Source organism: Plecotus auritus, assembly GCF_963455305.1.
Source record: "Plecotus auritus genome assembly, chromosome: 4".
Classification (NCBI taxonomy): domain Eukaryota; kingdom Metazoa; phylum Chordata; class Mammalia; order Chiroptera; family Vespertilionidae; genus Plecotus; species Plecotus auritus.
The window spans coordinates 177,714,411-177,728,406 of record NC_137775.1 but is presented as its reverse complement, the minus strand read 5'-3'; the positions used below and the strand labels follow the sequence as shown (position 1 = coordinate 177,728,406).

The window sequence follows — 13,996 nt, the reverse complement described above, 5'->3', positions numbered from 1 at the left end:
TTTCATTCTCGAATAAGAGGAGTTTATCTCAAAAAAGATTAACGTGACTGAAAGTCTCAGAGCCAGACTGCTGTTCAGACTTGCCTCATGGGCACCCGGGATCGGTATCTCCCAAGCACAAATCCAAGTCGTCCTTTGGTGTAAGATTTATCTCAGAATAAATGAAAATCTTGTCAAAGTAAACGCAAATTTCAAAACTGTTTTGCTGTTGAGGGAATAAAAGTAAAGTGCTCTGGAAATGACTTTGCTGACCTCTAACTAGAAATGGAGCCATCTTTAGCAATTTAACAGGTGAAAAAAAATGCTGGCATAGCTCAAGGGTTGAGCATCGATCTATGAACCAGGAGGTCACGGTTTGATTCCCAGTCAGGGCACATGCCCTGGTTGTGGGCTCCATCCCCAGTAAGGGGCATGCAGGAGGCAGCCAATCCATGAATCGCTCTCCCCCTCTCCCTTCCTCTCTGAAATCAAGAAAAATATATTTTTTAAATGCTTTGAATCTGGCAAGACAGCAATAAAAATGTGACTCAACCTCACCTCCACTTTCCTCCAGCTCCTGAGACTGTGTGTACCGTCTTGATGGAGAGTTTGGGCATTTAGATTAGGTTAATTTTCAGTTACTAGGGTTTTTGAAGTAAGAAGAAAAGGAAGGTCAATTCCTACTTGATGTAGGACAAAAGAAGCAATAAATAGTTCAGGTAGCAACTCAACTGTGCCCCCTTGACTGCAGAGCAGAGGACAACAGGAAGTGATTTTCTGTGAAGGGCCAATGTGCATAATTGCAGTTGAGAAGCATTCCCTGCGTCCAGACTAACAAAGCATTATTTCTCTGGGTCATCTCCCAGGACACTGAACTTGTTTTGTCATACAAAATCGCCCATAGTAATGGGACTTCACTTGTGCAGCTGAGGTTCCAAGGACGATTTTGTAACCCTGGGTAAATGTTTGATGAATGAGCCAGTGACCGGCAATTATGGAGGGCACACTGTGCTAAGTATCAATTGTATCTGTGTGGTGCAGGAGTGCAACAAAGACAAGACATGCTCTTTGACTTCAACTGTTTTATAATCTGCAAGTTGCTTTCATTAAAATAAAATCGGGGCGCTGTTCAACTCTGAGTGCAACTTGTTCTGCCTACCAATCTTGTATTTCCTCCTGACCAGCCTGAATTACTGACACAGAAGTGCACACATATCTAAAAGTGCAACCCACTTTTTTTGAGTGGGGGGGGGGGGAGGGAGGGAGAGGGAAAGACAGAGAGAGAGAGAGAGAGAGAAACATCCATTTGCTGTTCCACTCATTTATGCACTCATCAGTTAGTTCTTGTATGTGCCCTGATCAGGGCTGGAACCCCCAACCTTGACCTATTGGGACGACACACTAACCAACTGAACTACCGGCCATGGCCTCAACTGCGAGATCTTTCTTCACGGGTTCAGTTACAACTAAAAAGACTCTGTTCATCATTTGGCACCAGGTCTCTCCAGAGCATGGAAATGGGAGGATGACAGAGAAATCCTGTTTTGGAAACACAATGATGTCTCCATCCAAACGGGGCTTTCTTTATTTTACTAATGTGTCCAGGACATGTTTCCAAAGACTAGAACACTTCTCAACTGACAGTTTTAAATGAAAGAGAGCTGGAATATATTTCATGTGTGAAACTGGTGGCTAACGTGGTCCTCAAAAGAGGAACTTAGAGGCTCTCTATTACCTAAGTACCTTCTAACAAGGAGGCAGCGGAGCATAGCAGTTAAGAGGGAGTACTGGCTGGCTTTACTACCTGAGTGACCTTGGCAAAGTTACCAAGTCCCTTTAAGCTTCAGATTCCTAACCTGTAAGATGAAAACATGAACCTCTATAATACAGGTTGTTAGGAGGAGGTCGTAAGGAAGAGGACATAAGGTAAAGAACTTGGCTAACGGAGATGCTCGGTTGATGGTAATTGTGATTATTTTACCATCACACTGACCTCGAGCTGAATGTAGACTTGCTCAGGCATCTTCTGGCCATAGGTTTCCAGGAGCTCAATGGTTTCTTTCAGCGGCTCAAAGAGTTCATCAGTAGCTCGCTGGCGGCTTCTCACAGCCAGCAGATGCCCCATGATGTCGAGGAGGCCATCGTGATCGCCTTCACTCAATTCTCTCTGGAGTCCGCCATCTGTCTCCTTTATAAATTCTTGTAGCTCATTCAGGCTATTAAATGCATATGCACACATATGTATTCACACACAAACACCAATTAAACTCGTGAAGACATTTCGAAGTGTAAGACTTCGAACTGAATGTTATTTTCATTATTTACCTAATTAAACATTACTTGTTTGCTCTATTATAAAACTGGCAGTTTCAACGCTCTTAAAACTAGTATCGGAATTTTAGGAAGCCGTCAGGTGTTAAGATATAATTCCAAATACCAAAGCACAAAAGGCTACCTGTCGATGACAAATCTCAAAAGATGCTCCTGAAACATCCAGCTCCATTTCTTAATAATGTTCAGCAAGCTCACTTTGAAAGGCTTCAAGTTCACCTTGAACCAGCTATCAAACACTCGGAAGTCATCGAACTTGCTCATCTGAACATACAGAGCCTCATAAACGTCGATCTGTAATCAGAAAAGAAAAATAACTCTAACAACTCACTCAAAAGCCAAGAAGTACGTTAAAAGCTAAAAGGGTCCCTTGCCTGTTCCCTGAATTGTTCCAGGGTTGGTGGTTGTTCAGGGATCTCTTCATTTGCATGAGCATCCATTTCCTCGGCTGACACCGTCTGGCCATATAGGAGAAAATGCTTCATAAACTCAGCCCGGTCATCCACCCAGAGGTAGGCGTACGTATCCAGGGAACTTCTGAAGTCCAAGACTTTGCTGATGACGCCTGCCACTCTGTTCATTATCTCCTGCCTGACCTCCGCCAGGCCTAACATGTTATCCATGTCATTCTAAATGAGAGGAAAACTGAGCACTTATTAAAATCAATTTTGTTCTATCAATTACGTGCAACATAACATTAGCCAAGGCCTGTGGTCGGCAAACTGCAGCTCGCGAGCCACATGAGGCTCTTTGGCCCCTTGAGTGTAGCTCTTCCACAAAATACCACTGCCTGGGCGAGTCTATTTTGAAGAAGTGGCGTTAGAAGTTTAAGTTTTAAAAATTTGGCTCTTAAAAGAAATTTCAATCGTTGTACTGTTGATATTTGGCTCTGTTGACTAATGAGTTTACCGACCACTGGAGGCAATTCTGCAAAGGTAGAGTAGTTGGTAAAATAAAAAATGACGATGCTTTTTCCAACTTCTCCTTTCCTGTACTTCCCATTACCCCAATTTATTTCTAAGTCATTAATATAAAAACCAACACTCATCTACAAAGAAGATACCTGGTAATTGGCTATTTCCAGGTGTGCTGCTACTCGCTTCATCTGGGCAGACATCCTGAAACTATTACACAGCATTTCTTCTACCAGATCATAGAAGCCATCCCCAGCCTCTCTTTCTAAAGAAGGTTTAAACAGAATCTCTGGGGGCATTAAGATCATTTGTGCTTGAAAAAATGGTGCAGATTTCAACTGCTTCTCCGTATTCATCAGAAAGAAGTCCAAGTCATACATTATAGCTTGAAAAAAGCCTTCCACCACGATGTCATCAATGAATTCCACATAAATCTTCCAGGTGTCCAGAGAAGGATTGGCCTTGAAGAGCTTCCTGTTTTCCTAGAAACATAAAGTACTGATGCATAACTATAAGCACTTGTGAGTTTAAAAATGAAAGCATTCCATTTAAGTGGTTTGTGAGAGAAGGAATACTCAAATGCTAGGTTGCAGAGCCTTAAGCTAGACGGTAAAGATCCAAGTAGGATTTTTTAACATTTAGTTCATTTAAAATGTATGTTCAAAAGTCATTCTTTCAAGGAAAAATCATTATGAAGATTGCTATCTTCAAATACAGATAAGAAATACACGAGTTCCCTATGCATTCTAGCTGTATTTGACCTGGGCTCTCATTCTTGCTCTGTTCCTAACTCTATGTGGCCTTAAACATTGCCTTCCAGCAACTTGCTGGTAGATAAAGAGGTTTCCCAAAGTGGTCCTTCAGAGAACACTGTCCTGGTATATCCAAAATTCACAAAACCAGCCAAGTGTGATGTACTCTTGGCCACTCTTGGAGACTCACAGTGCACCTATTATAGTAAAGTCTATTTAACGTGGTTTAACCCATTTCCAAACAAAGAGTATGTCTTGTGAGCAGTCTGTGGAACAGTAACCTAGCTTGGGAAACACTGGCCTGAAGTCTAAACTCCCTTTGTGCTTCCACAATATGAAGTTCTTCCACCTCTTCAGCATCTCCCAAGAGTGTGGGTGAAGTTGTGGATGGTCAATGAGCACAACAGGGCCGGACGCTAATGTGGTCAAGGACTGCTAGAGGTTGGGCATGCAGTGGGGCCCTAGGGACACAGATGTGAAAGGTCAGGTGGGCAGCAAGGTTGATTCCAGAGACACCTTCTGACATGCAAAGGCTGAATAATCTATACAGGGCAGCAGGCAGATGCCCAAGTCAGAGACAGTAGCCCAGAGCAAAGGAGACATTGGAATGGGAGCTCATTATAAGGCACACTGTGCTCTCTGCTTTGACTATTTGCTATATGATTCAGAATTCAAAGGTGTGTGCTACGTGTAAAAATCTGAACTGCAGAGGTGAGTCTGGCTCCTGATAAAGAAGGGTAGAAATGAGCAAGCTTCAGGGGTTTCTTGCCTGCAAACAAATTTAAGAACTGTCCTTCAGGGATGCTCTCTTGCCCACCATCCATGTGGAACCGTCTACTGCCGGAAGCCAATTCCAGCATGTCATAATTATAAGAGTTTCATCAAAAGGTTGATGAGACTTGGGGGCTCAACAAGGGCTGAGTCACATATGTAATCACCTGTTGGAAAGGCTGGAAGGCACTTCCCCCAAACCTGAATGGGATGATTGTTTGCTGCCAGACAGCTCAGGGCATCTTAATCTACATGTTATTGCCTCCTGTTGGCCAAACACCTGAACAGCTGTAGGCTATTACCCTATCTGACAGTGCTTCTGTAAGAAACCCTACCCTTTGAAGTGTATTATCTCCACCTTGCCTTAGGACAAATTGTGTTAATAATAAGTAGGGGTCCTGAGACAAGGGAAAGAAGAACTAAGAACGAAGAACTTAAATCTTTAGCTCCTTTAGCTGAAGCTCCTCTGACTCCCAATGCCTCTCAAAATTATCTTTCATTCTGGACTCTTACTTAATCTACGCACAGCCTTTCTCTAGATTGATGAACCCTTCTTAATGCTGGAACAAGAACCCCGGCAGTCTACATCTGTGTAGTATACGTGACCTGTACCCCGGGAGCTGCGCAGGACACAGCAGTCCTAACTCCTTTGTAGATACTCGAAAGGAGAGTATATAGCTCAGAGCTAATAAAAAAATCCTTAAAGACCATCTTGTTCAGTCTCTTCATTTTATTTATATTTTTAATTCATTGACTTGGAAGAGAGGGAGATTTGTTGTTCCACTTAGTTATGCATTCATTGGTTGATTCTTGTATGTGCCCTGAACAGAGATCAAACCCATACCAGCAGGAAACTAGCTGTGGGCGAGGACTAGGAACCATCTCTCTTGATTGCCTACAGCGGGTCTCTTTCGGATAGATCACAGTAATACACCTGAGCCTGTCTCATTGATTATACTTCCTCATACCAAGAGATCCAGTTTGTATCACTGCAGTGGCATTTATGAAAAGTGTTCTATTTTCAACAACTTGGAGCAAAGGGGGAACAAAGAAGAGAAAGGAGAGCTTTAGGTCACTAAATGATCACTCAGGTCCCTTCCAGACCTAATCTTCCATGACTCCACCCTTTCCCCTTCACTTTAAACTCTGACTACCTACCCACTGAGATCCCACAAGCCAGTAAGGATGCAGCACAAAAAGGCAGAATTGACTCACTTTCTGCCCTATTTCCACAGCTTTCCTCCAAACCACATTCTGCACCAGAAGTCTAAGCACCAGGCTACAAACCATTTACTGATAAAGGGGTGGGGGAGGGGGGGAATCACTCAGGGAGGACTTCAAAGCCAGTCCATGCACCTCTTCTCTACCTACATTTAGTTCCTACCCTACCTCACCCAAGCCCTGGGCCTTCCGTGTCATATATGTGCTCATGACTCTTGATTCTATGTCACTTGCCTGAACTTCTCCCTGAACTCCGGACTCCCATTTGCAATGCCAACCTACTCAAAATCTCCCCTTGGGCAGGAGGTCTAACATGCCCAAAAACAAATTCTGCTTTTTCCCTACAAAATCTGCTCCACCACAGTCCTCCTCAGAGCAATAAAGTCCATTCTTCCAGTTGCTCTGACCAAAAACCTGAAGTCATCCTGGACTTCTCTCTCCTCTGACTTGTCACAGCGAATCCTGTTGGCTCTACCTTCGAAACACATTCGGCATGTGAGTGCTGCCATCAGTGACCACCCTGCCCCACACCATCGTCATTTCTCACCTGGAGGATTAGAATAACCTCCTAATGGTCTCCCTGTCTGCCATCCCCGTGCTCCCCTGGGGTTCATACTTAACAGGGAAAACCTTTGAGCAGAGTCTGCTGCTAGTTCCCCTCAGAGTAAAAACCAAAGTTCTCATAGTGGCCATCCGTCGGAGATGGTTGAGAGCATTAAGTGAGGTGCTACTGACATGGTGGCCGGCACCTGTGGGCACTCATCAAATCACGGTGGCCTCGAATAGCATCCAAAAGAGGCTATAACTATGACAAAGAAGAAGGTACCATCTCTCTCCTTTCTGTCTTATCAACCCTCTCACATTCCAATCTCTTCCCTCGGGAACGAGAACAGTGAGACCTACAGAAATTACAGGTAAGTAACAAGCTCCTCCTTGTTAAATGCTTCACAAAGCAATACACAAAGCTCTTTCAGGGCGCACAAGAGTCCTGCATCATTAGGTAAATATTTTTGCTCTTTTTTTAAACTTTATGTAAAGACCTTCTTAAAAGCCATTACCTCCACCAAGCTGTGTATCCTGCAGCCGTCCTCTTGGATGAGCTTGTACTTCTTGGAGAACAAATCCCCCTTGTCCTCCAACGTGAAGGCGGCCTCCCTCCGGTGCTCTCTCCTGGGGAGGAGCGTGCACTCGGCCCACGCCCTCATGGTCTGCTGGATGGCTCTCACGTTGCTCTGTGTGCGCTCCACTCTGCGCTCCAGCTCGGAGGTGGCCTCTCTCACCCTCTCGATGTACCCCCAGCAGTCATCCTGCCACGTCAGCGATGCCGCGGCTGCTTGCAGCTGCTCGTCCACAGCCCTCAGCTCGTCTTCAATCAGAGGGTATTCAACTTCCAGGAGAGTCTGTTTCAGCTTGTTATATGCTTGCACCAGAAGCTCAAGGTTGCCAATGTACTGAGCAAAGAAAACCCCAAGTATGTTAAGGCTACTTTGTCCACCTTGGATGCACACAAGTATCACAGGTCTCCGTGTTAATAATTAACATTCAAAATGTTTCTGTTCAATATGTAAAAACACAAACCTTTAAAATAGTGTTTCTTTTTTCGAAGATGGCTAAGGCTGAATCCGGAATGTCTGACTTCCTCAGCATCAAGAGGTATTTCACTTCCCTCAAGACAGCCACCAGCTATTGGAAGAACATCAATGAGTATTGTATATCGTTCTATTTTTAACACAAGTCAAAATCAAAACATGTAAATTTTCACCCAATAATTGTATTTTCAAATTGTCAAGGTTAGGAGGCTTTTGTCTCCTATGCTTGTTCAAAGCAACCATCACACATTCCATAGGAGTATAAATAATGAAGTTGGAAATCAGTGATGATAGCCCGCTGTCCAGGATTCAAGCCATGACAGTGACACGTGCACACCCGGATCTACAATGGACAGCCACCAGTGGACCTCGGACCATTCCCATACCTTCAGTTCTGCTAGCACGCTTTTTTCAAAAACACATATTTGTTCCAACATGATTAATATACTAGGGAGCAATCTGAGCATTCCACAGATGTTGTCTTTGCTTACCTGCAGTTTAATCAGCAAGAAACACTAGGTAAAGGATACCAACAGCACCCAACTGACCTGAAAAGCCTAGGACTATACAAAATGCCCACGTGGACACGCCTCAAACATCCACCAGGGAGTTCAGCTCACACACCATCCATTCTGCTGGTACGACTTTCCACCTGGTTTCTGATAACCCTCTTTCCATTTTACAATAACACACGAGTTGTAACCCTTCCCCACCCACTTCCATAAGCAAACTTCAGGTCTTTGTCAAGGGAGTCATATTTATTGTAATATGTATGTATTAATTAATCATTTAAACTGTGTAAAACTGTACTACCATGTTCTCTAGGTGACTGTTTTCTTAATGTATCACTGACAAAGTTTTTGAGTCCTGCACCCATAACCTCTTGTCCCCCATAAGTCCGGCACTGTTAATTGTGCAGTCTTTCATAATCCAGTGATTTTTTAGGAATGCATATGTCATGTGGCGGAACTGGCTGTACCTCTAAATCACAGATTCGGCCCAACTGGCAGGGCTCAGTGGTTGAGCTTCGACCTATGAACCAGGAAGTTACGGTTCAATTCCCATGCCCAGGTTGCAGGCTCGAACCCCAGTGGGGGACATGCAAGAGGCAGCCGATCAATGATTCTCTCTCATCATTGATGTTTCTCTCTTGATCTCTCCCTCTCCCTTCCTCTCTGACATCAATAAAAATTTATTTTAGAAAAATAAATCAGATTCTGAGGAAAAGCCCATACAACATGCTTAAGAAGGTAAACCAGTTGACTACCTTAGGTTGTCCCTCCCTACGTTAACTAGTAAATATACACTGAGTGGCCAGATTATTATGCGTTCAGAGATCATAATAATCTGGCCACTCAGTGTATTTTGTGTTTCTAATCTATATTTGGTGTGTTTAGAATCCTTTCAGGGAGAATTATAGGCATTATCCCTAAAACACCTCAGGAACTTTGTTTCTACATACTGGTTTTATGGAATCAGAGGTAGCGGGAATCCTCAGGGCATGTATTTGTGTATGTGTGCTGAGGTTTACAAACAAAATTAAGTTTGGTATTCACTGTAATATTTTAGGGAAACAGATCAGAAGTTGGGTACAGATTATAACAAACGCATGGAGGCTAACTTTCTCATACATTCGAGCAGGCATGAAAAATAGGGCAACAGGTAAAAGTGAATATATAATCTTCACTATCTAAAAATTCAGCTAGTTGTGTCACTAGTCTCTTTTTGTAACAGCAACTCAGAAATGGGTATTCTTATATGTTTGTCCTTTCCTGTAGAGCATATTCACGTAGACAAACAGAAAAAAAAGCTTCCTTTGTGACTCCCAAGCCATCAGACTTGGAGACAGGTTGTTTAAAATATATACATTGTATTACCATATATACCAGTATGCACCTATAGTCATTATGTGTAAACATATACATATAAACACATATGTAATTGCTACTGAAGCACCTGTACTTTAACATGTTAATGATGTGAGAAAACATGAAATTTCTTTTTGTTTGCGATTTATCATGGAGAAAAGATCTGTTCACTAAGGGTAATTTTCCTGGATATTATTTAACTGTCAATATTATTTTTGGCATTTATATGATGTTTTACATTTTTTTGAAAATTGTCTTTATAAAAATTACCATCAATTTAACTAACATATTCAAGTTTATTATTTCTTTGAAGGATATTATGACATCAAAATTTATCATTGTCCATCCACACAGTATGACTAAAAGTCTTTCATTCCATACAATCTGTGGATTCCCCAAATCTTAACTTACCTGATAAAATTTTAATTAACTAAAATTACTTTCATATGTACTATGAATATAATTCAAACCAGAAAACACGATAAAAGACTAATGATTCTATTCAGTTGAGTTAACATTAAGTATTACCAAGTACCAGACAGTATGTTAGAAACACAGAACACAAAGATAAAATGAAATGTACCCTATTCTCAAGTAACTTACCAAGCAAATGTGAAAATGGTAAATGAATACTTATGAGGCAAAATAGAGAGGAGTAACTATAGAATTTGGGAAACAATCTCTAAAACAAAGACCTATTACAAGTTGTTTTTAGTTATATTCCTTATAGCACTGACATTCTCACAAAACATAAATGATTGGAAGTATCAGAAATATGCTTACAATAAAAATTACTTCTGCCCTAACCGTTTTGGCTCAGTGGATAGAGCATCGGCCTGCGGACTGAAGGGTCCCAGGTTCGATTCCGGTCAAGAGCATGTACCTTGGTTGCGGGCACATCCCCAGTTGGAGGTGTGCAGGAGGCAGCTGATTGATGTTTCTCTCTCATCGATGTTTCTAACTCTCTCTCCCTCTCCCTTCCTCTCTGTAAAAAATCAATAAAATATATATTAAAAAAAATTACTTCTGTTGAACACCTTTAAAACATCAAACCCCTACCTTTGGGTCAAAGTTGACACTGAGAAGACCATTTATGGCACTGAATTTAATCAAGGGTTGATTCAAATTGAATTCACAGATTTCATCCACGTTATTTTTCCATTCATTATAGATACGATTTTCAAATTGGTCTAGCAGAGCCGTCATTTCAGCATACTTCTGATGAACTGAGGCATCATCAGGACTTTCTAAGAATCTGTAGGAAAATGACTATATATACTAGATAGACTTCAGCTTAACTACTTTACAATAATATACAAAATATAACAAACACACCGCAAAAAATCAGGAAGAGAAACAATAAAGGCCAAATAATGTTATAATTGTCTTCGCCTTAAAAGATATAGTCATGAAATGAAGGGGACTCCAAGGTTTTTGCCAACAGCAACAAGGTACCTGGATATTATTTAACTGTCAATATTATTTTTGGCATTTATATGTTGTTTTACATTTTTTTGAAAATTGTCTTTATAAAAATTACCATCAATTTAACTAACATATTCAAGTTTATTGTTTCTTTGAAGGATATTATGACATCTCAATTCCTACAAAGAAAAGAGAAAGGTACAGAAGTCCACAAAATAAGATGAATGTTAGTAGTTATTGAAAAAAAAGAAAAACAGTAACAAAAAACTACAAACATATTTTGGGTTAAAAGGAAAAGTGAAAAGAAAAAAGGATAAGGATTGAAAACGTGGAACTATATGAAGTTATAAGTTCCATTAAACATATTCCAAAGCCATGGGGATGAATCCTCCTCCCTGAGCCCGCCAATGAAAACAGTTAAAGGAAAGGAACTGCTAACATGAACAGCTCCTGCCCTGGATAGAAATTACCTGTATCATGAGGGTCATTTTCACCGTGAAATAAGCCTGACTACTCACAGATACTGGAGAGATGCGAAGTTTGACCAAAATGTCTGGAGTCGGTCCAGGACCTGTTTAGCCCACTTGATATTTCCTGAGGTAAATGGCATGTTCTTGTTAAGAACTGCATTTCCACATTCAATCTGCAAATTGTTATTTTGGTGAAAAGGAAGGGAGGGAACGTTTAATCAGAATGCATTCCAACCTTGTAAGCAATTTTTCATTTGGGCACTTTTACAGGGCAAATATATAAAATACTAGAGACCCGATGCACGAAAATTTGTGCAAGAATAGGCCTTCCTTCCCCCGGCTGCCGGCACCAGCTTCCCTCCGGCCACCAGCAGGCACTGGGGACCCGGGCTTCCCTCTGGCCCCCAGAAGGCACCAGGGACCTGGGCTGCTTCCCTCCTCTGGCCGCCAGGACCTGGGCTGGCTTCCCTTGGGCCACCCACAGGCCCGCTTTATCAGGAAAGATGTCCGGAATGACATCCGGAAGGATGTCCAGTCTAATTAGCATAGTACCTTTTATTATTATAGATATGTATTAAGTGACTTGATAAGTAGACAAGTAATGGTCCTAAAACAGATTCTTCATTGCCATAAGAAACCCAATTAAATAAAGCAGACATCATTATGTAAAATCTTAGTAGACAGCCCTGACCCACAAATATGATGCTGTGTATTACCCCACATCGTCCCTCACTTACCTGTTTCACATGTTCATTATACAATTGCTTACACATATCCAACTCTGCATTAAACATGTGTACCAGTGAGCTGTAATGTGGGCTGAAAATTTCCATGACAACTGGTTTCTCTAGAAAATTCCCAAATATGGTCAAAAGCTAAAAAAATCAAAGTTAAAGAATGGTTAAGAACCATGGGTTTTTAATACAAATACTCAACTCACTGTTTCTCCCCTTATATCTCTTACACAACTAGAAATAGAGCAAAAATCTAGAACCCTGCAAGTATTCTGCAATACCTCCAAATCTGAAACTTGCCCTGGCAGGTGACTTGGTTGGTTGGAGTGTCGTCCCATACGCCAAAAAGGCTGCAGGTTACATCCCTGGTCAGGGCACATACAGGAGGCAACCGATCGATGTTTCTCTTTCACATTGATGGCTTTAAAAATGCTACTGTAGCTCTATTGGTTTTGCTCAGTGGTTAGAACGTCAGCCTGAGGACTGAAGGGTTGCGGGTTGATTTGATCAAAGGTATATGTACCTAGGTTGCAGGCTTGATACCCGCCCCTGGTCGGGGCATGTGCAGGAGGCTACCAATCAATATTTCTTTTTCACGTTGATGTTTCTCTCCATCTCTCTCTCCCCCTTCCTTTCACTCTCTAAAAATCAATGAAAAACAAAAACCCTCAGGTGAGAACTAACAACCACAACAAAAAAATACTGCTATCACATGTTCCAAATGAAGAAACTGAGTCATAGGAGGGAGTGGCCTGCCTGAATTCACACAGCCGCCGGGAGCTGGCACTTGACCCCAGGCAGCCTGCAGCCCGGCCTGTGCCTCCCGGGGCTGCCTCTCAGAGCCACGGTGGCATTGAAAACCATTCTTTTATTATTTGCTTGCTCTGCGTAGGCTTCACGAAATGTAAATTACTAGGCCTGTTGTAGAGATGTTTTCTTTGAAATAAAAGAAGGGATCTTCTCAAAATAACTAAATGTAATCAGCGAGGCAGAAAGCTGTACAAACCCAGGTTTGTGCCTTGTGAGCGATGTGGCAGAAGAGCTGCTTTTCTCTGAGGGAAACAACAGGTGTCCCCCCAAACTTGTTTTCTTTAAAAAAATACCTTCTTTGTACGTATTTAACATTTTGCAAACATTTCGGTAAACTACATTCACTGGGGGGAAACTCAACACAATGAAGATCTATACGAACTAAAATGCAAATCTAACTGTATCTTAGAGGCCAAACACATTCTGGCTTTTTCCCTGGTGATGCTAATTATATCTACTGCAGAAACCACTAAATATTTAAAAATCTGCTTTGTTAGCTGCTACCGAGCAAAATGTAGTTATTAACTGTCCCTTCACAACCACTGTTTTGTTGAGTTGGGTCTTCGTGTTTAAACGTAAACACTGCCTCATAGATTTAACCAAGAAATGCACTCCAACAGGAGGGAAACATTTGACAACAATCCCTTTCAAACACTCATCACATCGGCTGAAACTGAAACAATACCAGAAGCTTCCCTGCTTCATCGCGTCTTGCCTACCTGATGTGCTAAGTGGGACTTCACTTCAAGTACACAAGTACCAAAGAGAGAATATCCTTTAGGGGGAGGTTTAAAGCCAGAGTAGTAAAAAAACAGTCAACCTTTTAGGCAGTAGACAGGACCCTCATTTTTCAGTATCATAGATATATAATAATTACCCTCCAGGGTGAGAATGAAGGTCATTTGAGCCTCTTGCTTCCTTGTCCTAGGGCAGTGGTCGGCAAACTCATTAGTCAACAGAGCCAAATATCAACAGTACAACGACTGAAATTTTTGAGAGCCAAATTTTTTAAACTTAAACTATACAGGTAGGTACACTGTTATTAACTTAATTAGGGTACTCCTAAGCTGGCCTTTGCTAAAAACTCAAGGGGCCAAAGAGCCGCATGTGGCTCACGAGCCGCAGTTTGCCG

General features: G+C 41.8%; 1 protein-coding gene across 1 annotated transcript in view; it reads right to left on the bottom strand.

The window, feature by feature from the left end:
• DNAH11 (dynein axonemal heavy chain 11) overlaps positions 1-13,996 on the bottom strand; it is a 196,777-nt gene that overhangs the window by 164,233 nt on the left and 18,548 nt on the right. Inside the window, exons 10-18 of the mRNA XM_080663816.1 lie at positions 12,058-12,195; positions 11,369-11,493; positions 10,485-10,680; positions 7,547-7,651; positions 7,027-7,419; positions 3,374-3,706; positions 2,685-2,939; positions 2,435-2,604; positions 1,973-2,195 (exon numbers count right to left, since the gene is read on the bottom strand). Of these exons, the coding sequence (XP_080519942.1) occupies positions 1,973-2,195; positions 2,435-2,604; positions 2,685-2,939; positions 3,374-3,706; positions 7,027-7,419; positions 7,547-7,651; positions 10,485-10,680; positions 11,369-11,493; positions 12,058-12,195 (1,938 nt within the window). The remainder of the gene's footprint in view (positions 1-1,972; positions 2,196-2,434; positions 2,605-2,684; positions 2,940-3,373; positions 3,707-7,026; positions 7,420-7,546; positions 7,652-10,484; positions 10,681-11,368; positions 11,494-12,057; positions 12,196-13,996) is intronic.